The following is a 22,627-nucleotide window of genomic DNA, read 5'->3' as shown; positions in this document are numbered from 1 at the left end:
CCACTGGCTTTCTAGACCTCAGTCAAACTGTCTAACCTATGTCAGCACGGAAAACAGACATTAAACGGTGATGGTGATGAAGATGATAATATACATACATGCATACATTCATACATACATGCATACATACATACAATTGTGTTTTAGAATGTTGAAACTTGGAGCAGATACAGCTATAAATAATAGCATGTAAATATTGGTAATTTGGATAGAATAACACAAAGACTGCCTGTGTGATGCAAACCCACACATTCTGGAAACACAACAGATGTTCTACAATATATATATATGTATATAATTATGGATTTATATATGGATATACATGCAATCATGGATTATTATAATGGGTTTTATTAAAGCATAGTAACATCAGTTGGGTGGGCTTTTTTTTACACAGAAAGTATTATCTAGTAATCATTACCATCCTCATCATCATCATCATCATCATCATCATCATCATAATCATTTAACGTCTGCTTTCCATGCTGGCATGGGTTAGACGGAGAGTTGCACCAGGCTCTACACTTTTGTTTTGGAGTGTATGCGCCACTGACATGGGTGTCTCTTATGTGTCATTGGCACTGGCATTGACTACAATTTCATTCAGCTTGGCATGTCTTCTTAAGCACCACCTCCATGAGACTCAACATTTGAATATTATGTTTTACCATTTTGTCCCATGTCTATCTGGGTCTACACCTTCAACAGGTTCCCTCCACAATTTGAGATCGGTACTTCTTTATGCAGCTGTCCTCATACCTATGCATCACATGACCATACCAGTGCAGTCTTCTCTCTTGCTCACTTCATCTGGTGTCTCTTATACCCAGTTTTTTCTCTTAAGACATTTACACATTGTCACATGTGACACTGATATTCGCTTCTACTCTAGGCACAAGGCCCGAAATTTTGGGGGAAGGGGGCCAGTCAATTAGATTGACCCCAGTTAATCAAGTGGTATTTAATTTATCAACCCCAAAAGGATGAAAGGCAATGTTGACCTCAGCAGAATTTGAACTCAGAACATGAAGACAGACGAAATACCGCTAATCATTTCACCCGGCGTACTAACATTTCTTATTTCTTTATTGCCCAAAAAGGGGACAAATATAGAGGGGACAAACAAGGATAGACAAAGGGATCAAGTTGATTACATCGATCTGAGTGCGTAACTAGTACTTAATTTATCAACCCTGAAAGGATGAATGGCAGAGTCGACTTCGTTGGAATTTGAACTCAGAATGTAGCAGCAGACAAAATACCACCAAGCATTTCGTCTGGCATGCTAATGTTTCTTATTTCTTTATTGCCCAAAAGGGGCCAAATATAGAGGGGACAAACAAGGACAGACAAAGGGATCAAGTCGATTAGATCGACCCCAGTTAATCAACTGGTATTTAATTTATTGACCCCAAAAGGATGAAAGGCAATGCTGACCTCAACGGAATTTGAACTCAGAACATAAAGACAGACGAAATACTGCTAAGCATTTCGTCCGTCGTACTAACATTTCTTATTTCTTTATTGCCCCAAAGGGGACAAATATAGAGGGGACAAACAAGGACAGACAAAGAGATCAAGTCGATTACATCGATCTGAGTGAGTAACTAGTACTTAATTTATCAACCCCGAAAAGATGAATGGCAGAGTTGACCTTGGCAGAATTTGAATTCAGAATGTAAAGAAAGACAAAATGCCACCAAGCATTTTGCCTGGTGTGCTAACGTTTCTGCCAGCTTGCTGCCTTTGCATGTCACACTGACATTGCACTTGTAGAGGAGCAAACTAGCTTCATTTCTTTCAAACCTTCACATGTCCTTTGCATTTACAGCCCACATTTCAAATCCATGTTGCATAACTGTTTGCTCACGAGCACTATACTATAAAATAACTATTTTCTATTTATCATTTCTGTGTCATTCAGAATTCAAACATACACTCTTTGAATACTCTTTGTTATCTGAAGTGTGTTTTTAATTCTTTTTTTATATCTATTCAACCATATCTTACTATTTCTTTTTATCATGAAAGTGTCTACTTTGTTATATCTTTTAAAATTTGTTTACGGTTAATGATTTTCTAAATCCGCCATATGTAGGGCACATTGAAGTGTCTAGTCAGACTGGGTGTACCTGCCCCGCATACTTGTTGTATCTCTTATCTTTTACTTGCTTCAGTCAGTAACCTCACAATCACAACACCCTAACTTCTAAGCCATGTGCCTTCACATGTACATATGAGGTGTTTGCATGTCAGTGTGTGTCCTTGGGTGCAAAAGATCTTATTAAACCATCCAGCCCATGCCAGCATGGAACATGGCTGTTAAATAATGATGATTAGTAAAAGAGACCAATAGAATAAGTATCGGGCTTAATAAAAAATAAGTTCCATGGTTGATTTGTTTGACTAAAACATTTCTAGGCAGTGCTCCAGCATGGTCGCAGTCAAATGACTGAAACAAGTAAAAAGACTAGAATGAATATACATCATCATCATCATCCTCGTCATCGTCATTGTTTAACGTCTGCTCTCTCTGCTGGCATGGGTTGGATGGCTTGACGTGGAGCTGGCTAGCAGGGAGCTGTCCAGACTACAACTGTCTGTTGTGGCATGGTTTCTATGGCTCGATCATCACCATCATTGTCATCATCACCATCATCATCATCATCATCATCATCATCATCATCATCATCATCATCATCACCATCATCATCCTCATCATCATCCTCATCATCATCATCCTCATCATCATCATCGCTTTCCATGCTTGCATGGTTTGGGTGGTTTGACTGAGAACTGGCAGGCTCCAATCTAATCTGGCAAGGTTTCTATAGCTGGATGCCCTTTCTAATGCCAACCACTTAACAAAGAGTGCAGGGTGCTTTTTACATAATATCAGCATGGGTGCATTTATGCAGCACCAGCAGAGGCGTGTTAAACACAGAACCAGTACAAGTGCAGTATGTGTGGAACACAGTGATTGTATATAGTTGAACAATGATAACAATTATAACATGGAAAACACATTTTTAGCCCTTCTTGTAAAGTAAGCTTCTTAATCTTGCCTTCACCTTTTATTTACAAATTCTGCTGAGGTCAACTTTGCCTTTCATCCTTTCAGGGCCAATTAAATAAGTACCAGTTAATCACTTGGGTCGATGTAATCGACTTAATCCCCTTGTCTGTTCTTGTTTGTCTGCTCTATGTTTAGCTCCCTGTGGGAAAATAAAGAAATAAATATTTAATTAAATACAAGTTGGCAAGCTGGCAGAAATGTTAGCATGCCAGGCGAAATGCTTAGCAGTATTTCGTCTGTCTTTGCCCTTCATCCCTTCGGGATTTATAAATTAAGTACCAGTTGCATACTGGGGTCGATCTAATCGACTGGCACCCTCCCCCAAAATTTCAGGCCTTGTGTCGAGAGTGGAAAAGAATATTTAATCAAATATGATTATTTTTCACATCCATTTAATACCTATTTCTTTACTACCCACAAGGGGCTAAACACAGAGAGGACAATCAAGGACAGACAAACGGATTAAGTCGATTACATCGACCCCAGTGCGTAACTGGTACTTAATTTATCGACCCCTAAAGGATGAAAGGCAAAGTCGACCTCGGCGGAATTTGAGCTCAGAACGTAACGGCAGATGAAATACGGCTACGCATTTCGCCCGGCGTGCTGACGTTTCTGTCAGCTCGCCACCTTAATACCATTGTATAGCGTTGCCATTGGTTGCATGCTTTGAATTGTCAATCAATAATCATCTTGAAAATATAACTTGTCTGATTATTTTCTTTATAATTATTCACGGCATTTAAATTTAAAGTGTCATTTTTCTGATGACTAGTTTTTCCTGGCCACAAGTGTGACTTTTTCTTTGTGACTTTTTTTCCATTTGCTGCTGATAACAGGTGATCTTTGTTTAACTGTTGAGGTTTGTATCCTAGGAGGATCCATTATGTTCTTGGATCTGCTGGTATTTTGAATGAATATGTCCAGTGTTTATTGATGTACATGATCAGTTAATAAATATCTAACTGTCTTTTGTGTGCATGCACACACACACACACACACACACATTCATACATACAAGCATTCATGCATACATTCACACACATACATAGATGCAAACATGCTTACATGCATGCATGCTTACATACACATACATAGAAGCATGCAAGCATATATGCATACGTATATACATATATAAACATATGTACATAGATATATACCTCCTACCCAACCCAGTATGGAAAGATGTAAAATAACGATGATGATGATAATGTGTATGAGTGTGCATGCACACTCGTATGTACAAGTATGAAGGCAGTTCTCAAGCATGACCCACCTGCCAACCCCACTCATCCACTCGCCCAACCAACCAACCAATCAATCAATCAACCAACCAGTCAGCCAGCCAACAAACCAGCCAGCCAGCCAGCCAACCAACCAGCAAACCAGCCAGCCAACAAACCAGCCAACCAACCTACCAACCAACCAGTCAGCCAGCCAACAAACCAGCCAGCCAGCCAGCCAGCCAACAAACCAGCCAGCCACCCAACAAACCAGCCAGCCAGCCACCCAACCAGCCAACATTTATATTTGCTACTATTTTATAAGAATTTTCTCTTGGTTAATCTGAACTAATGATGGATGTTAACATTTATTTTAATTCTAAAAGTTTTGAGTAAAACCCTAAAAATTCCAGAGAAATTTTAGAATATAATAATTAGCTATATTGTTGTTAATCATCTGCTATAATAATACTCTTCTGTTTTTCTCCATCACAACATATGAATGAAAAAGGAAGGGGTGATAGATGAATAACGAAGGAAGGGGTGATGGCGAACTGGTAGTGAGCGCATTTCAACCCTGTGTGAGTATATGTGTGTGTGTGTATGTAAAAGGGAGGTATGCGAATGTTTGTGTGTGTGTGTGTGTGTGTATGTGTGTGTGTGTGTGTGTGTGTGGTGTGTGTGTGTGTTGTGTGTGTGTGTGTGTGTGTGTGTGTGTGTGTGTGTGTGTGTGTATGTGTGTGTATGTGTGTGTGTGTAAGTGTGCAATGGAAGTGGGATGGTGAAAATTCAACACTGAAAAGAAAAACCAAACAGCATTTCAGCTCTGAGTGAGTATATGTGTATATGTGTGTGCATATATAAGGGAAGTGTGTGAATGTTTGTATGTGTGAACCAGTGTTCTTTCGGTAACCAACGATGATCGCTGTAACATCTCAAAAGACAACCATTAGATAACATTGACAAGTGTATTAATTTGATTTAACATCCATATTTATATATAAAATACTACAATTAGCCGTCACTTTTGACAGAACAGGGCCAGCTAGTAAGCTTATATCTCTGTGACATTTTATTCTCCCAGAGTGCGAAAACCTTCGACAAATTTTAATGATGCATCACCTTTCTTCAAGAACAATACAAAAGAAATATCAAGCAATGTGAGTTTCTTTTTCGTTCTTTTTTTCATTTCATTTGATTGAGATAAAAGAACACTGAACTAAATCTTTTACATTGTTTAATTTTGTTCCTTTCTGTTCTGCTAAATTACATTTTACCATTCATCATTTAGCATCACAGAAACAACTAACTGGAGCTGATTCAAAATTTCACTTTTCTCCAGTTCAAAGAAAATGTCAATCCTGTTTTTCTCTCATGCAAATGTATTTATCATCCTTATTTTTGTTCATGTTTTAAACATTATTTATGCAATATTATAATAAGATTAAACTTTTTTTTTTGTTAGTCAAATCAATTTTATCAAGTTGCTCTTCAAAGGATTGAAGTGTTTCTTTAAATTAGACTTGATCAACTGTTCTCCACCAACACTTATAAGATAATCGAAATGTTTCCCACTTTAATCAACAGTTCGTTAATCCTCAAAAGGACTGACTGGATAATTCTAATTTGATGCTACTTCGATCTACACAGACCAGCAAATCTGGATGTCAGTAGAAAATCTTTGGGTATACCCAACAGAAAAAACTTTAGCATGAAAAATAAACACTGCTGGTGCATCAGTAATCTATGTAACAGAACTAACAACTGCATATGTGTCAAACATACAAATCAGTCTAGTTATAAGCATAACAACAGTAACTGTTTCATAGTGGCAGGAAGATGAAATGTCCTCATATAATGGAAGTATTGTGTTCCTGACAATCTCATTGTAACTTGGAATTCTATAATGTGAAACCTATTTTCTCATTGACTTCCATGTTACATGGAAATAGGTTTCACATCACAGAAGCCCAATGCCAAAGCAAGATTCCCAGGAATGTAAAACCCTTGTAATGCTGAGTATACCTGTACTTTCTAATAATCATTCTTTGAAATCTCTCTTTCTCTCCCTCCGTTTTTTATCCCAACTCTCTCTCCGTGTCTGTCTATTTCTCTCTTCATGTGTCATACTCTCCCCCCCTCTCTCTCTTCACATGTCACACCTATAGGTGTTAGTAGTCATGTCTAAAGTTTCACAATTATTCTTGGAAAAGATACACCAGTGGTCTTTTATTGCATTTTGTTAGTTCATTTACAGTTTACTCTGTTAGTCTCCTGCTCTCTCAAGCTTTCTCTTGCAGTACAGGGTCTATTTAATCCTTCAGACAGGAGGACCAGTTCATGTAACACCAGGGTATATCCACACACCAGTGGGTCTTTATGATGCATGTCTAGGAACCAGCCTTCTTCTGAGTCATGTATGCATCAGTCACTGGGCCATTTGTTCTTTCCTCCATAAATGAGGTCCTTGACAGGTACTACCATCCTGGGCCAGAGTGGACTTAAGAGAAGGGGTGATTAAGGCCTAAGTCCATTCTCTCACAAATTCCTGAACTCAAATGCAAAGGGCATTTTCGGCACACATCCATCCGCTCGTCCATCTATTTGTCTTCCGTTGGTCCATCCACCTACCTGTCCATCCATCATTCGATTGATCTATCCATCCATCTAACCACCCATCCGTACATACATGGTTGTTGTTGCTTCTTCTTCAAAGATGATTGTCATCTCTTTGTGCTCTTTTGTTGCCAATGGCGTTTCTGACTTTCTGTCCATGACCTCTTAAATGATTTTTCGGTCTTGCTACAGAACTGCAGCACTGTACACTTCCAAATGGTTAGCTTTGCTCACATCATCACTCTTCCATTGCTATCAGACTTTCAGCAGATGGTATGATGAATAAGGTCACCATAAAGAGACATTCGTATGTCATTGGATTATTGTGATAAATGCTTGTACAACATGAAGTCCACTCCCTTAGTCTCTATGACTAGTTCTTTGTGACAGGCCAATTTGAGATGACCAGTAATTGCGTGAAGTAGCAGGTTTTACCTCAGAGTGCCTCTCCAAGGAGGCTGTAACTGGGATTTGTATAGCTGTAGACACATACATATGTAAGTATGCATGCATAGAGACAGATAGACAGATAGCTGGACATACACACATATACACACACAATACACATACTCACACATACATACATACACACATTTATAAATACATACTCACATACATATATCCATACATACATACATGCACACATGCACACACACACACTCATACACACATACATACAAACATACATACATACATGCATGTACACATGCACACACACACACATACACACATACATACATACAAACATGCATACATGCATGCACACATGCATACATGCATGCACACATGCACACACACACACACACACACACACACACACACACACACACACACCACACACACACACACACAACACACACACACACACACACACACACACACACACACACACACACACACACACACACAAACCTTTTTTATTTTCTCTCCATGTTTATTTTTGTGTTCCTTTCTGTTGAAGAGTGTAGGCTCGAAATGTAAAAGACTCTCTCACTTCCCGAGCGTTAAGCTAGTACCTCTGTTTGTTGTTTATACACTCGTCTTCGTCTTTTGTTTTTTTGTAAATTCTCACTATATATTACACTCTCACGAGGTTGTACCAGTTTCATCCTGTCTCCACCTCATAACACTTCAAACTTTTCTTGGACTATTCTACCTGGATTCTCTACTTGGACTTTCTACTCTCCTACACTTGGACTTCTACACTTCGGCTGCATCTCTCCTACCCATGGATTACACTGGACTCTTCTGTTGAGAAATCGCTCCAATACACCACAACGTTTGAACCTTTTGAACTTTTCTAAACTTTTTTGTACTTTCTGCTTTTTCCTATTGTTGTTCACCATGATAGATTGCTAGCCAGTAAACCTTTTTTTTATTTTCTCTCCCTGTTTATTTCTGTGTTCCTTTCTGTCGAAGAGCATAGGCTCGAAACGTAAAAGACTCTCTATCTTCCCGAGCATTAAACTAATACATCTGTTTGTTGTTTACACACCCATCTTTGTCTTTTTTTTGTTTGTAAATACTCACTACATACATACATACATACATACATACATTTTGTACTTTGAACTCCCACGCCTTCATTATGTCTCTGAGTATTTGAATGCTGGGTAAATAGGAATGAAAAAGCATTTGAATCTCACATCTATAATTCATCTGAGAAATACAGAAATGCATTATGGACATTATTTTAATTACATAATAAAATTGTATTTTTATGACTAGTAACATTAGTGATACACTGATAAAATTGGTTGAATTTTGGTCTGAATTTAGTGTAGCATAGCAAATTAATGCTGTACGAAATAGAATAAAAATCTAACTCAAGTTTAACGAGCATCTGAAATTAATCTTTTCGTTTGCAGTCACCAATGTGACTATAGATGAAATATTTATAAATTTATTTGGCAAAAGACTGAAATGATAATAATTATCTGAAAAGAAAAAAAGCTCACCAAAAATATTTTAATTATAATTATATTCTTAATTGATAAATATATTTATTTTTCTTAATGGATAACTATATTAAAATATTGATTTAGTTTTAATTCAATTTCCAATATTTGAAGCCAGTTTTACTGACAAAATTCTCACCAGAACATGTGGTAATTATATCATTATAATTGCTTCAAATTTTGGTAGAAGGCCAGTAATTTTAGTGGGTGGGGACTCGTTAATTACATAGACCCCAGTGCTCAGCTGCTGTATAGTTTATTTGTCTTGAAAAGATGAAAGGAAACATCACCCCCAACAGAATTCGAACTCAGAACATAAAGGGTTGGAAGAAATACTACCAAGCATTTTGTCTAACATGCTTACAAATCTGCCAGCTTACCACCTTAACTATCATTTCTAGTATAGGCACATTGCCTGAAAATTTGTGAAAGATGTTTTATTGATTACATCACCTTCAGTGCTCAACTGATATTTATTTCATCAATCTTCAAAGGATGAAAGGCAAAGTCGACCTTGGCAGAATTTGAACTCAGAATGTAAACATGGCTGAAATGCCACTAAGCACTTTGTCCAGTGTGAAAATGATTCTGCTAGTTTGCTCCCTTAATTATACCATTATAATTCTTTCTACTATAGGCACAAGGCCTGAAATTTTGGGGAAGGGGACAAGTTCATTACATCAACCCCAGTACTCAACTGGTACTTAATTTATTGACCCCAAAAGGATAAGAGGCAAAGTCGACCTTGGTGGAATTTGAACTAAGAACATAGAGATGGGTGAAAGGTCACTAAGCATTTTTTCTGGCATGCAAACAATTCTGCCAGCTCAGAACGATGATGATGATGATGACGACGATGACGACGACCACCACCACCACCACTACCACCACCACAAACCCAAAGGCATCATCGAAAATGATAATGCAAAGATCCCGTAGGATTTTATGATTTAAGGCAACCATGAGATAGAGAATAGGAAGCCAGACATAGTCTTAATTGAGAAAGAAAGAAAACTATGTTGGATCATAGATATAGCATGCCCAGCTGTTTGTGGGTTGTTTTGCTTAGGTTGTATTATAGAATTGTTAGTGTCTTGTGTAGGATGTGGGCTGTCCCTAGCAGGGCTATTATTTGGATAGTGTGTAGTATTGAGGATCCAGGTATAGCTTCTATGTTTTTGTTTACATGTCTTTTTATCATGCTTCTTTTTGGACAATATTTTGATCAGAAGGGATTGCAATGCTATTAGTAAGCAGGTGTTTTGTTCCCAATCCTTAATTATTATGTTTGGGTGATTAGTTTTTATTTCTTTGTCGTTTTGAACCAACATATTCCAAATGATTGTGGCCTGGTTGTTGTCTTGTACCTTATTTGGCACATGTTTATACCACCTATTATCAGTTTTAATAGTCCAGAGCTTTTGAGCCAATGTTGGCTTATACTTAGGCTCACTTCCTCTGTGTCAAGCCCTGAAGTAATTTTTCTCTCCATTTCTTCATCAGTATCTTTTGTAATTCTGTTTACATGTTGCTTTTTGGTTTCTTTGACCACTTGTCATCTGAGGTCAATGTATCAGTGTAGTTTGTTTCTGTTTTGTGTTTTGTTACCTCCTTGTGTATAGAGAAAAGCATTTTCTTTTTCTCAAGTTGCTTTATTACATGCAGAAGTCTTCCACTTTTTGTTTCTTAGTACTTTCCTAGTCCAACTGTTGTTATCTTATAATAATTCTCTATCTGTATCAGGCCACAGTCCCCTTCTGGGTGGGGTAGATATATTGTTTGCGTCTGCTTTGGTGTGGTGGCTTCTGTACACTGTTTGTAGTTTCCTGGTTTTTCTATCTTAGCATCTATTCATATAGTTTTTTTTGTTTAACTTTCTGTAAAAACTTCTTGTGTTTACTTTGAATTTTCTATTTTGTTGGAAGAAGCATTCCCATTTTCAATATCATTTTATGCAGCAAGTTCTTGCTGTTCATTTTTTTCTTTTACCTCTTCTTTATTTCTTATGCTGTATTGTTTTGTTATATGGACCCTTTTTTTTAATTTCTCATATTTGATCTTGCTTTCTCTAATTCACAAAGTAGTGATAAGTCTTTCTTTTGCTTATGAATTATATTTATTATGATCTGTTTCCATTTTGGGGTTTGAGATTTGGCTGGGATTTTTTTTTCTTCATAAGGGTCAAGTTCAGTTTTCCTTGATATCCCTACAGCTATTGAGTAGATCAGGTCATTTAGTTTGCTGATATCCAATGTATCCTTTGAGAAGGTCATTATTACTTGTAAGGCTCTGATGCATCTATCTATCCTTTCATAGAGCTTTTTATTTTCCTGTAGCCTTGGGAGATGTTTACACTGGTTCATATTTATTGGCTGAGTGATCTTTAGTTCTTCTACTTTCATTATTCCTGCATTCAGTTCATCTCTGTCCTCGGTTATTGCTGGTCTGTTATGGTGTATGTTATTTTGTTTGTTCTTCTTTTCTGCTTCAATATTTGCCTGTCTATGTGTGTTGTTGATTTGCTGTGCTGTTCTATTTATTTTTGGGTTGGGTAGCTATGTAGAAATTTTGCTTTAGTTTAACCTTTTATTTACTGTGTGTAGTGTTATCTCTGTTGTGTTTCCTTCTTTCTTTTGTTGTGTTTTATGCGTTTTGGGGATATAATGTCTTATGTGCAATTTCTGCCTGATTGCAGCCCATTGTCTTGAGTTATGAGGTATTTTGTTTTATTTTCCGTATGTATTTTATCTATTAGTTTATTTATTTTGATTTGGGTCACTTTTCCCTCTTGCAGGATATATCGCTAGACATTTGCAAAAGTATTCTCCAAGAAATTTCCCTATCTATCAGTAATATTATCATTATTACCTCCGCCTTAGTGAAGGCAGAGGTAAAGTTTTCAGTCATGTTTGTTTGTCCATGGACAAGATATCTCAAGAACCGTGGGATGGATTCAGACGAAACTTTGAGGGATGTTTGGCTTCGTGACTGGCACAAACTGATTAGATTTTGGGATCAATCCAGTATTGGACAAGGATTCTGGATTATATTTCCTGTTTTTTTACTTAATTTTTGAGAATGGTTGCATTCATTCTTAGTATTCTCGTTTGTGAGAACAGTCGAGTTTATTTCAGATATTCTCATTTTAAAAATCATCTCTGGCTAACCGTTGAAAGGACGCTGGTGTTGCGTTGGTGGAGGTTTGTGCTCCCTGAGTTCCCATTGTTATTTAAAACTGCTTGATTTAGCTCTATGTGACTTAAAGTTTCATAGGCTTCTTACAGAAACCTCACTCACTCAAACTCAGTTAACCAAACAAGGAGACTCAGGAAGTTGAAGATGGCTACCAGAAACTGAACTGCTATTGCTGAAGGCAGTTCACATAGTATTGTTAGAAATGTGATTGGTATTTCAGCACCACCAAATGCATTAGAAAAGAAAATTTCTTGGATGGCATGGCTGGAAAGATAGTCTCATGATGTCTTGGTATCTGGTTGATGTTCAAAGGAACTTGCAGGCCAGCAAGGGTTCAGCAGCCATCTTAGACTTCCTATATCTCACTGTTTGATTAACTGAGCTTGAATGAGCTGGGTTTCTGTAAGAAGCTTACAAAACTTTGAGTCACAGGGAACCAAATCAAATATTTAAATAATAATATATGTAACTCCTACAAATTGTGTTGAGAGTGACTTTTTCATTTATCCACACATTTGTGAGTGTGTGTGTGTGTGTGTGTGTGTGTGTGTGTATGTATGTATATATATATATATATATATATACACACACACAAGAACACATTTGGGTTGTGTTTCTAGTTTGAGGATACCTTCCTAGTTTACACACACATACACATGCACACACGCATGCACGCATGCATGTGTGTTGGATTTATGTTTCTCTCCCACTGCCACTTGACAACTTGTATTGGTTGTTTGCATCTCCATAATTTAGTGGTTCTGCAAAAATAACTGATAGAATAAGCCCAGCATGGCTGCAATCCAATGACTCAAGCAAGCAAAGATGAATGATATTTATTTGTGGTCAATAAAAACGTATTAATCCAGCATGAGAGATTGGTTAACTGCAACAATGTTGGACTATATGCCATGTAGTATGTCTTGGTTCTGGGTTCAAATCTTGCTGCAACTTACTTGGGCTGTAGATTTAATCCATCTCTTTTAGATTACCATCATTTGGATCTATAGTGGGATCAACTTTGTTGCACACATTTGAATCATGTTTCTAGTATGAGGAAACCATCTTCCCTCCATCCCTGAAGTCTTGCAGATCCTGTAAAAGGGTCATGGACACTGCTTTTCCTCTTCACTATAAGGTTATAAAAAAAAAAGGGAGAAATTCTGTCCTGCCCCATCGTCCTTTGATGTATAGCCCTTTGTGTGAAGGCATGTGGCTTGATGGTTAAGTATTCGGTTCACGATCATAAGGTCACAAATTCGATTCCTCTAAATGAGTTGTACCTGTAATTCAAAGGTTAGCCTTGTAGCATTCTGTGTTATACTGAATCTCTTTGATAATTACGTTAAGGGTACATATGTCTGTGGAGTGCTCAGCCACTTGTACATTAATTTCCTGAACAAGCTGTTCTGTTGATCAGATCAACTGGAATGCATGTCTTTGTAATCAGTGGGGTACCAGTTCTTTCCATATTTTTTTGCATAACTGTGAAGAGATTTTGAACCCAACAATAATAATAATAATGAAATTATTGTATACAGTGCTCAGGTGCACCACAGCTTGTCGAAAGTGAACATAAAGCATATGCAGTAATGTATAGATGTCTGGAAAGTGAACAAGTATATGAGTCAGATACATGCATGCATGTGTATGGAGGGGAGAAAATCAGGTGTAGTGTTGGTGAATCTCAGGAAGCATGGAAGTTTTGAAGGATGCAGTGCTCCAACAACTAACAACTGATGCTGGCAGTTTGTTCCATACTTCAGCAACTCTTAGCATGAAAAAATGTTTCTGAAAGTCATGGGAGCTGTGCTGTTTTCTAACTTTGTATACACGTCCACGGCTGTTAAACAGGTGGAGTTTGAAAAGGTGCACAGAGTTATTGTTAGTAAGATGGTTAATAATTTTATGGATGTCTGCCAAGTCAGCTACCAGACGTCGGAGTTTCAATGCATCCATGCCCAGGGAAGTGAAGCATTCAGAATATGGCAAATGCCTGATGGTGAGTATTCTCTTGGTTGCACGTCGCTGAACGGTTTCCAGATGATTAATATCCTGGGCAAGATAGGGGTTCCAGACCGGTGATGCAAATTCCAGGTGAGGCTGCACCATAGCTATATAAAGCCTCAGATAGATAGCTGGAGAGCGGCTCACAAAGGACTTGGTAAGTGATGCCAAGACACCCTCAGCCTTCTTGGCAATTTTAGCAATGTGTTTTGTCTCCTATGCAAATCGCTGTCGACAATAATGCCCAGGTCAAAGACATTTTGTGATTTGTGTTGTGGAGGGAGTAAGTAGACACTGGGTTTTAACTCCCAAAATGCATGGTGATACATTTGTCCACAGCCAGCTTGAGTTGCCAGTCCATGATCCATTGCTGCATTGTGTCCAGGTCTGATTGCAATAAAGATCTATAGTGTACAGGATCTGTCCTCTTTATTTCGAAGTACAGCTTGATGTCATCTGCATATTTCAGCACTGTGGCATTCTTTAAGTTGGCATCTATGTCATTAATATATGCAACAAATAAAAGGGGGCCAAGAACAGATCCTTGTTGTACACCAGATGTCATCTCATAGGGTGAAGAGTGCTGTCCTACAACTGTGACAGCCTCTTTTTGGCTGATAAGGAAGGACTTCAACCAGTTATAGAGATCATCTCTTACACCCATTACAGAGAGTTTCACCATAAGTCTTTTGTGTGGCACAGAATTAAAAGCCTTAGCAAAGTCCAGGTAAACAACATCCACCCAAGAGCCACCATCAGTGATTTGGGTAATGTCCTCAAGAAACTCAATGAGTTGATTACAGCAGCTGGAATTAGGAATAAATCCAAATTGTGACGGCCGGATGAGGCTGTGAGACTTCCAGAAGTTCAAGAGAGTTTCTCTGACACAGGATTCCATCAGTTTGGTGATGCAGCTAGTATGACTGTCGGGGCGATAGTTGACAGGTGATGTGCCCTCACCTGTTTTGAACAGAGGGATAACATTAGCAGTTTTCCAATGCTCTGGAGTAACACCATTGTCAAGACAGAATTGAAAGAATAGTGAAGGTTGGTTCAGAAGAAAGTACCCACTGCGTTTCAGAAGTAGGTATGTAACACTATCGAGACCAGAAGAGGCATAGTTACGTTTATTCTTAAAGTGGCGTTGTAGCATTGCTGGTGTAAATTTCATAGTAGTTATAGAGTCCAGTGTCAGAGGTGATGGAGATGGAACATTTTAATCTTTGACAGTAAAGATGTCTGCATAGCATCCAGCAATGATTTCTGCACATTCTTTGGGATTGTCAGTAATCTGGCCTGCGTGGGGATTACGAAGGGGGCTAACTGGAGAGTGAGGTCTCTGCTTTGAATGTACATACTTCCAGAACACTTTGCTGTCAGGGCTGGTTGCTATGCGCTATTCGAATTCAAGCACTGCCTTTTTTATCCCCTGCTTGAGAGAGAAACTAATAAAACATTATTCAGTGATCTTTCAAGCTAATGAAACACGCGTTAATTATTCATTAATGTCGCATAATTTAGAGCGGAAAACTGCAACCCGTTTCAAATACCTTCCGCGAAGACGATTTAATGCAGCATACTATGGTTAAGAAAATATTCAAGGGAAATAACTCTCAAACATGTTAAGGGGGAACTAATAGTATTTACGCTGTTATTTCCCTTTAACAAAATTTATTGTTGTTGCATTTATGAATCCTATCTTAAATTTTGAAGTCTATAAAGAAATCGAAGCAGATATTATTTCAGTCATTCATACATTATGATGCCAATTTCTACACAGAACTAGTTTCCAATGGGTTATCAAAGCTGGAGATTTTATGAATGCGTAATACATTCTTGCGATATGATAAACAGACTATATCTGAAGCCTGATTTATTGTATGTAAGGGAGACAACTTTAGATTTTACAATGACCCTCACGTAATTTATTCCCTTCGAAAATATGGTAATTTTTGCAAATCATGAAATAAATTTGGGTGTTTTTGTGATATATTTCATTAATTACTCTTAAAAGGGACTTTTAAATTCACTGAGTTTTGAACTTAGAAACGTAGAGCAATGTGATTTTATTTTATTTGTTGTGTTATTCATTGGAGAAGATGACAATGAATTAATTTGAGAAACCTGTATATCTAGCCACCAAATTTGAATTAGGTACCACTTATTATTTTCCTCCCAGTTTGTTTACTTTATTCGTATTTAGAATGTTTGCTCTTGAATCTGAGGAGCTAAGGAAGCCAGCTTAGGAAGTCCTGTTTTGCCACTGCCTATGAAGGAACAATAAAAAAATTTGCTTTTCATCATCATCATCACCACCACCACCACCATTATCATCATCATCACTTAATGTCCGATGGTCTGACCAGAGCTGGGGATCTGCAGCAGACTCCAGCCTGATTTAGCATGGTCTCTACAGCTGGATGCCCTTCCTAACGCCAACTGCTTTACAGAGTGTGCTGGGTGCTTTTGTGTGACACTGCATGGCTGCTTTTACCTGACACTGCATGGGTACTTTTCTGTGGCACCGCACGGTGAGGTGTGTGTGTTATGTGACACAGCACAGGCGCTTTTAAGTGTTGCCACTCAGGTGCTTTTATATGTCACCACACAGGTGCTTTTACGTGATACTGCTGGGGCACTTTTATATGGCACCACCACGAGTGCTGTATACCACCTGATGGATTGGTCTTAACACTTCTACTGCAGAGTATGGGTCTTCTTGAGTACAACAGGGTGCCAAGCATCTTGGTCCTTTGTCATCTTGCCTGAAAGATTCAGCATTCTGAGGTCATTCTTCAGTACTTTATCCCATATCTTCTTGGGTCTCCTTCTTCCATGTGCTCCATCTACTTTGAGAGTTTGGCACTTCTTTATGGAGCCGTTGGCATCCATCCACATCACATGACCAAACCAGCACAGTTTTCTCACTTGAACATAGCAACCAATTTCTCTTATGCCTAACTTCTCTCTCAGAATGCCGGCATTCTGTCGAACATGTACACTTACATTACACATCCAGCGGAGCATATTAGCCTTATTCTTTTCTAACCCTTGCATGTCCTCTGCATTCAGAGCTCATGTCTCACAACTATAAATTTTAGAAAAAGCTATTTTAAATAAGCATCTTAATTCCATTTAACATAAAAAGCTTTGATCACTTGTGATTGCTCATGCAGCCAGGAGAGAATTGCTCCCTGTAGCACAGTTTCATCATCATCCTTGTCATCATTGTTATCATCATCATCATCATCATCATCATCATTTAACATCATTCTTCCATGCTGGCATGGATTGGATGACTCTATTGTGCTGTAATGTTTACTTTGGCATGGCTTTCTTGAGCTTGATGCCTCCCCTAATGCCAGCCACTCTGTAGAGCATATGAGGTTAAAGTATGAAAGTATGGGTAGGAACAGGTTTATACAAGCAAGAAAGAGAATTTAAATTAAATCAATCAACTGAAGTTTTCAGAAAACAAAGGCAGTGCAGATTGGGACAGAACTAGTCTTTATAGCTACACAGTAAGAGCAATGTTCAAGATTTAGTCTTGTTATGCCTCCAAAGCAAAGCATATTCAATGTAGTTGACATGATTAAACTTGTACTGACCTCATGGATAGAGATTCCAAAAAATACATCCAAAGGTTGTGCTGTATTATTTCCTTCGACAGCACAAAAGCTCATTCTCTTTCTGTCTTATATATTGTTCATTATTATACATGAGACCTCAATGAATGCGTGTTTTTTTATATAGAACACTCCCTTAAAGTATGTTTCTCTGCTCCCTGTACTGGTGGCGCGTAAAAAGCACCATGGGAATGTGGTTGATACCAGTGCCCCCTGACTGTCCCCCATGCCGGTGGCATGTAAAAAGCACCACCTGAACATGGTCGATGCTAGTGCCCCCTGACTGGCTCTCATGCCAGTGGAATGTAAAAAGCACCCACTACACTCTTGGAGTGGTCAGCATTTGAAAGGGCACCCAGCTGTAGAAACCTTGTCAGATCGAATTGGAGCCTGATGCAGCCTCTGGGCTTGCCAGTCCTCAGTCAAACTGTCCAACCCATGCCAGCATGGAATGTAGACATTAAACGATGATGATGATGATGATGATGATGAAACCATATTCCTGTTTCTTTTATAGTGTTATGTATACATATTCTGATCACTTCTGAGTCTTCTCAACTGAGCAGAACCTGGTTAACTGAAAAGGCTTCATAAGACTAAAACATGTCTATTACTTTCACCACTTGACTTTAAAGAACAGACCCTGTCCTAGCTACATGATTTTTATTTTCCCCAAACCTTCAATCAGTTGACTTTATTGGAGTTAACTCCCTTGTTTGTTACTTTAAGAATTTGAGCTCTGTTAATAAAAGTTTTTCTAAATCCTTGTGGGACTGAACCCAAACCATGTGGTTGGTAAGCATGCTGCTTACCACACAGCCACGACTTCCCAAATCAGTCATTGGACTGTGGTCATTTTGGAGCAGCCCCTTGAAGGGATTCTTTTAGCCAAGCTGATCACCTCCAGGACTTTTAAAGTTTGGTACTGAGTCTCTCAATCTCTTTTGCTGAACTTCCAACTTATGGGGACATAGAGAAACCAACACTAGTTGTCAAGCAGTGGTGGGGAAACAAACATAGACACAAAGATATGCACATACACATACACACACATACATGCACACACATACACACACATATTTATACATATGGTGAGCTTCCGCACAGTTTCCATGTATCAGATTCACTCACAAAACATTGGTTAGCCATGGGGTGCTGTTGTAGAGGATGTTTGCTCAAGGTACCACCAGGTGGAATTGAACCCAAAACCTTATTGTTGTAGGGTGATCTTCTTAATATTAAATGATTATGACAATGACAATGACAACGATGAAACATTCCTAGTGGGAGCTTTTGTCTCCTAGCAGCATGAGTAATTGCAACTAACTGAAGTTTTCCAGTGCTCTACATTTCAAGGGATATCTTACCATACAAGACATGTTCAATGAAGTTAAATCTTTTACTACTTAAAATAGCCTTTTCAAAAAATTTTTAAATGACAAAGGGTCAAATGTTACTTATGAATAGATGTTACAGGATGGATGATGGGGGTACACATTAGACATAACCCTACTCATCATTACAACTGTCTTTAGTTTAAACATGATATGAATAATCTTTTACTCATCCTTGCATTGACCTCTTGCTTGTGACTAGATCATAGCTAGAATGGAAAATATATGAGGACAGAGGTATGGTAGAGGTAGATTTCGTTTGTTAACCGAATCTAATTGAAGAAAATCTTTTACTACATTTCGTTTATAGTTGCTTTTCTTCTTCATCATTATCATCATCATCATCATTATTTAATGTCTATCTTCCATGCTGGCATGGGTTGGACAGTTTGACAGGAGCTGGGAAGCTAGAGGACTGCCGCCCACTTTACTGAGTGGACTGGGTGCTTTTTATGTGGCACCAGCAATGGACATGGCACCAGTACTGGATTTGGCAATGCAAAAAAAAAAAAAAAGTGCTGGAGCAATGTCCCTCTTCATTTAGAACATAAAGTAATTTATTTACAATTCTGTCTTGTATATTACTGGTTTCACTCAAATGAATGAATCGTCATTCATTATACAACACTATCTTCTTCTTACATCAGTAAGCTCTCTGTATTCTGATGTACATATTTGCTTCTAGCCAAAGCAGACCATTGAGAATTAAGTGTTCTATTAGCAGGCACATGATACTGTAATGATGAATTGTTTAGTAATCAGTGAATAAGTTACTATCCTAATGCTAAGACTTCAGTCATCCAGGTATCTTAACACAACTCTCATGAGAGACATTGATGTGACTTGTGTTAAGAACTGCAATTACAGTAACTGATTGCTAATATGTAATTTCATGTCAGGTGTTAAATATTTCATGCTAATGTCTTTTATTTTCTTTCAACCGTTTTATTGTTGGAGTTATAGTATTATGTATAAGAGTCGAGTTGTGTAATATGATTACGGAGATAAAATGTGCTAACCATTACAATAACATAACTGTAAATTAAATGTTGTCTGCTGAAAGTGTATAGATGTGTATGACATACTTAATAAATGTCTTTGGTACATCGAGCTATGATCTGTAACTAACCATAAATGACAATTATGATGTCTTTCAATAAACCATCAAACCAGAACTGCTGAAAAAGATACTGGAAAATGATGGCACCAACCAAAATATTGTAACATTATCAAAACAGCAACAATGTAAAATGACAAGAGCAATGATGTGTAACGGGGAGCTGCTATACAATCACTTGATCAATTAGAATACAATATGTTAGCAAACCTAACTCATTGAAGAATTTAATTATAATGCAATATATAAGAAAATAAGACTAGATAGCCATGGATGGAACACTAATCAAGCAATAAAATATCACCGTAGAATAGCAGGTGGATTAACACCAAGAAAAAGAAAAACATTCGAAAGCGGCAAATCAGTAAAGAAATACAACTGACAAAAATCTGCAAAGACAGGCAAAAACCAACACACAACACATACTTCCAAAGGTACAACACACAGCGTTTTATCTCACAACAAACAACTTTGTTAATTCATTATGTGAACCTAACTGTAATGACTTAAACCACTTTATGGAGCTAAAGATTAAATAATTGAGTTGTGATAATCAAGAGAATTAAGATGTTTTTAATTAATTAATTTTCTATTTTCTTTTCACCAAGAGCAAAACCTTTTTATTTCTTAAAACAACAGAGTTGAAACTAATTTGTAATGGCAAAACACCTGGCAAGTTTAATAGATTTAACTAATTTAATAACAAATTATTATTATTATTATTATTATTATTATTATTATTATTATTATTATTATTATTATCACCTCTGCCTTAGTGAAGGTGGAGGTATTGTTTTCAGTTGTGTTTGTTTGTTTGTTTGTTTGTTTGTTTGTTTGTTTGTCTGTCCATGGACAAGATATCTCAATAACCGCTGGATGGATTTGAATGAAACTTTCAGGGATGTTTGGCCCAATGACTGGCACAAACTGATTAGACTTTGGGACTGATCCAGTACCGGACAAGAATTCTGGATTATTCTTCATATTTTCTTTACATGTACATGTAAAGTTTCACATAGTTCTCTTGAGCATACACACACATACACATATATACTCAGACATTTTCAGTGTTGAACATTAGCATCCAATTTCCATTGTGCACACACACATGCAAACATACCTCTCTTTTACACACACATTTACTTACAATTCAAACACTGTTTATCGGCTTTTCCCCTCCTTCCTTTGTTATTCATCTGTCACACCTTCCTTTCTCATTCATGTGATGCTCTCTTTGCTATTTATCTCCTCTACCTTCACCTCTCACTCCAGCTCTATTATATATATATATATATGTATATATGTATGTATATACATTCAAATATATAAAACGACAACACTCATTATTATATTAGGAGATTATACATACATTTTAACACTTTACAGTATACTTACATATATATATAATTCTATACATCAATCTAAAACAACAGGTTTACTAGAGGAAGACTGTAATTTAAGAGAACAGAAAACCAAAAGGTCTCATGATATTCATTGAAGGATTTTATTTCAGATTTTCTAACTTTAAAAATCATCTGTGGTTAATCATTGAGAGAATGTTGGTGTTGCACCGGTGGAGGATTGCGCTCTCTGAGTGCTCTTGTTATTATTATTATTATTATTATTATTATTATTACTATTATTGTGAAGGCCCGTGGCTCAATGGTTAGAGCGTCGAGCTTACAATCGTGAAGTTGTGAGTTTGATTCCTAGTTCGGGCTGCATGTTGTATTTTTGAGCAAGACACTTTATTTCACGTTGCTCCAGTTAACTCAGCTGTAGAAATGAGTTGCGATATCACTGGTGCCAAGATATATCGGCCCTTGCCTTTCCCTTGGATAACATGAGTGGTGTGGAGAGGGAAGGCTGGTATGCATGGGCGACTGCTGGCCTTCCATAAACAATCTTGCTTGGACTTGTATCTTGGAGGGTAACTTTCTAGGTGCAATTCCATGGTCATTCATACCGAAGGGGGTTTCCCATCTTCATCATCATCATCGTCATTGTCCTTGTCGTTGTTGTCGTCATTGTTTAACGTCCGTTTTCCATGCTGGCATGGGTTGGACGGTTTGACTGGGGACTGGCAAGCCAGGAGGCTGCACCAGGCTCCAATCTGTTCTGGCAATGTTTCTACAGCTGGATGCTCTTCCTAATGCCAACCACTCTGAGAGTGTAGTGGGTACTTTTTACGTGCCACCAGTGCAGGAGCCAGTCAGGTGCTACTGGCATCGACCACGCTTGAATGGTGCTTTTTATGTGCCGCTGGCATGGGAGCCAGTCAGGCAGCACTGGCATCGACAAATTCGGACCATGCTTTTTATGTGCTACCGGCACAGGAGCCTGTCGGGGTGGGGGTGAAGGTAGGATGTGTGTATGTTTGTGTGGGGGGACTGGCATCGATCCCATTCGGATGAG

The 22,627-nt window shown here is 38.0% G+C and overlaps 1 protein-coding gene across 3 annotated transcripts in view; it reads left to right on the top strand.

Annotated features, from left to right (window-relative positions):
* LOC115225054 overlaps positions 1-22,627 on the top strand; it is a 440,194-nt gene that overhangs the window by 91,886 nt on the left and 325,681 nt on the right. For all 3 annotated transcript variants that reach the window (XM_036514746.1, XM_036514743.1, XM_029795979.2), the window contains exon 6: positions 5,384-5,459. In XM_036514746.1, coding sequence (XP_036370639.1) covers positions 5,384-5,459 — 76 coding nt within the window. The remainder of the gene's footprint in view (positions 1-5,383; positions 5,460-22,627) is intronic.

Source organism: Octopus sinensis, linkage group LG2 (genome assembly GCF_006345805.1).
Source record: "Octopus sinensis linkage group LG2, ASM634580v1, whole genome shotgun sequence".
In the NCBI taxonomy this organism is placed as follows: Eukaryota; Metazoa; Mollusca; class Cephalopoda; order Octopoda; family Octopodidae; genus Octopus; species Octopus sinensis.
The sequence above is the reverse complement of the archived record's forward strand: the minus strand, read 5'-3'. Positions and strand labels throughout refer to the sequence as shown.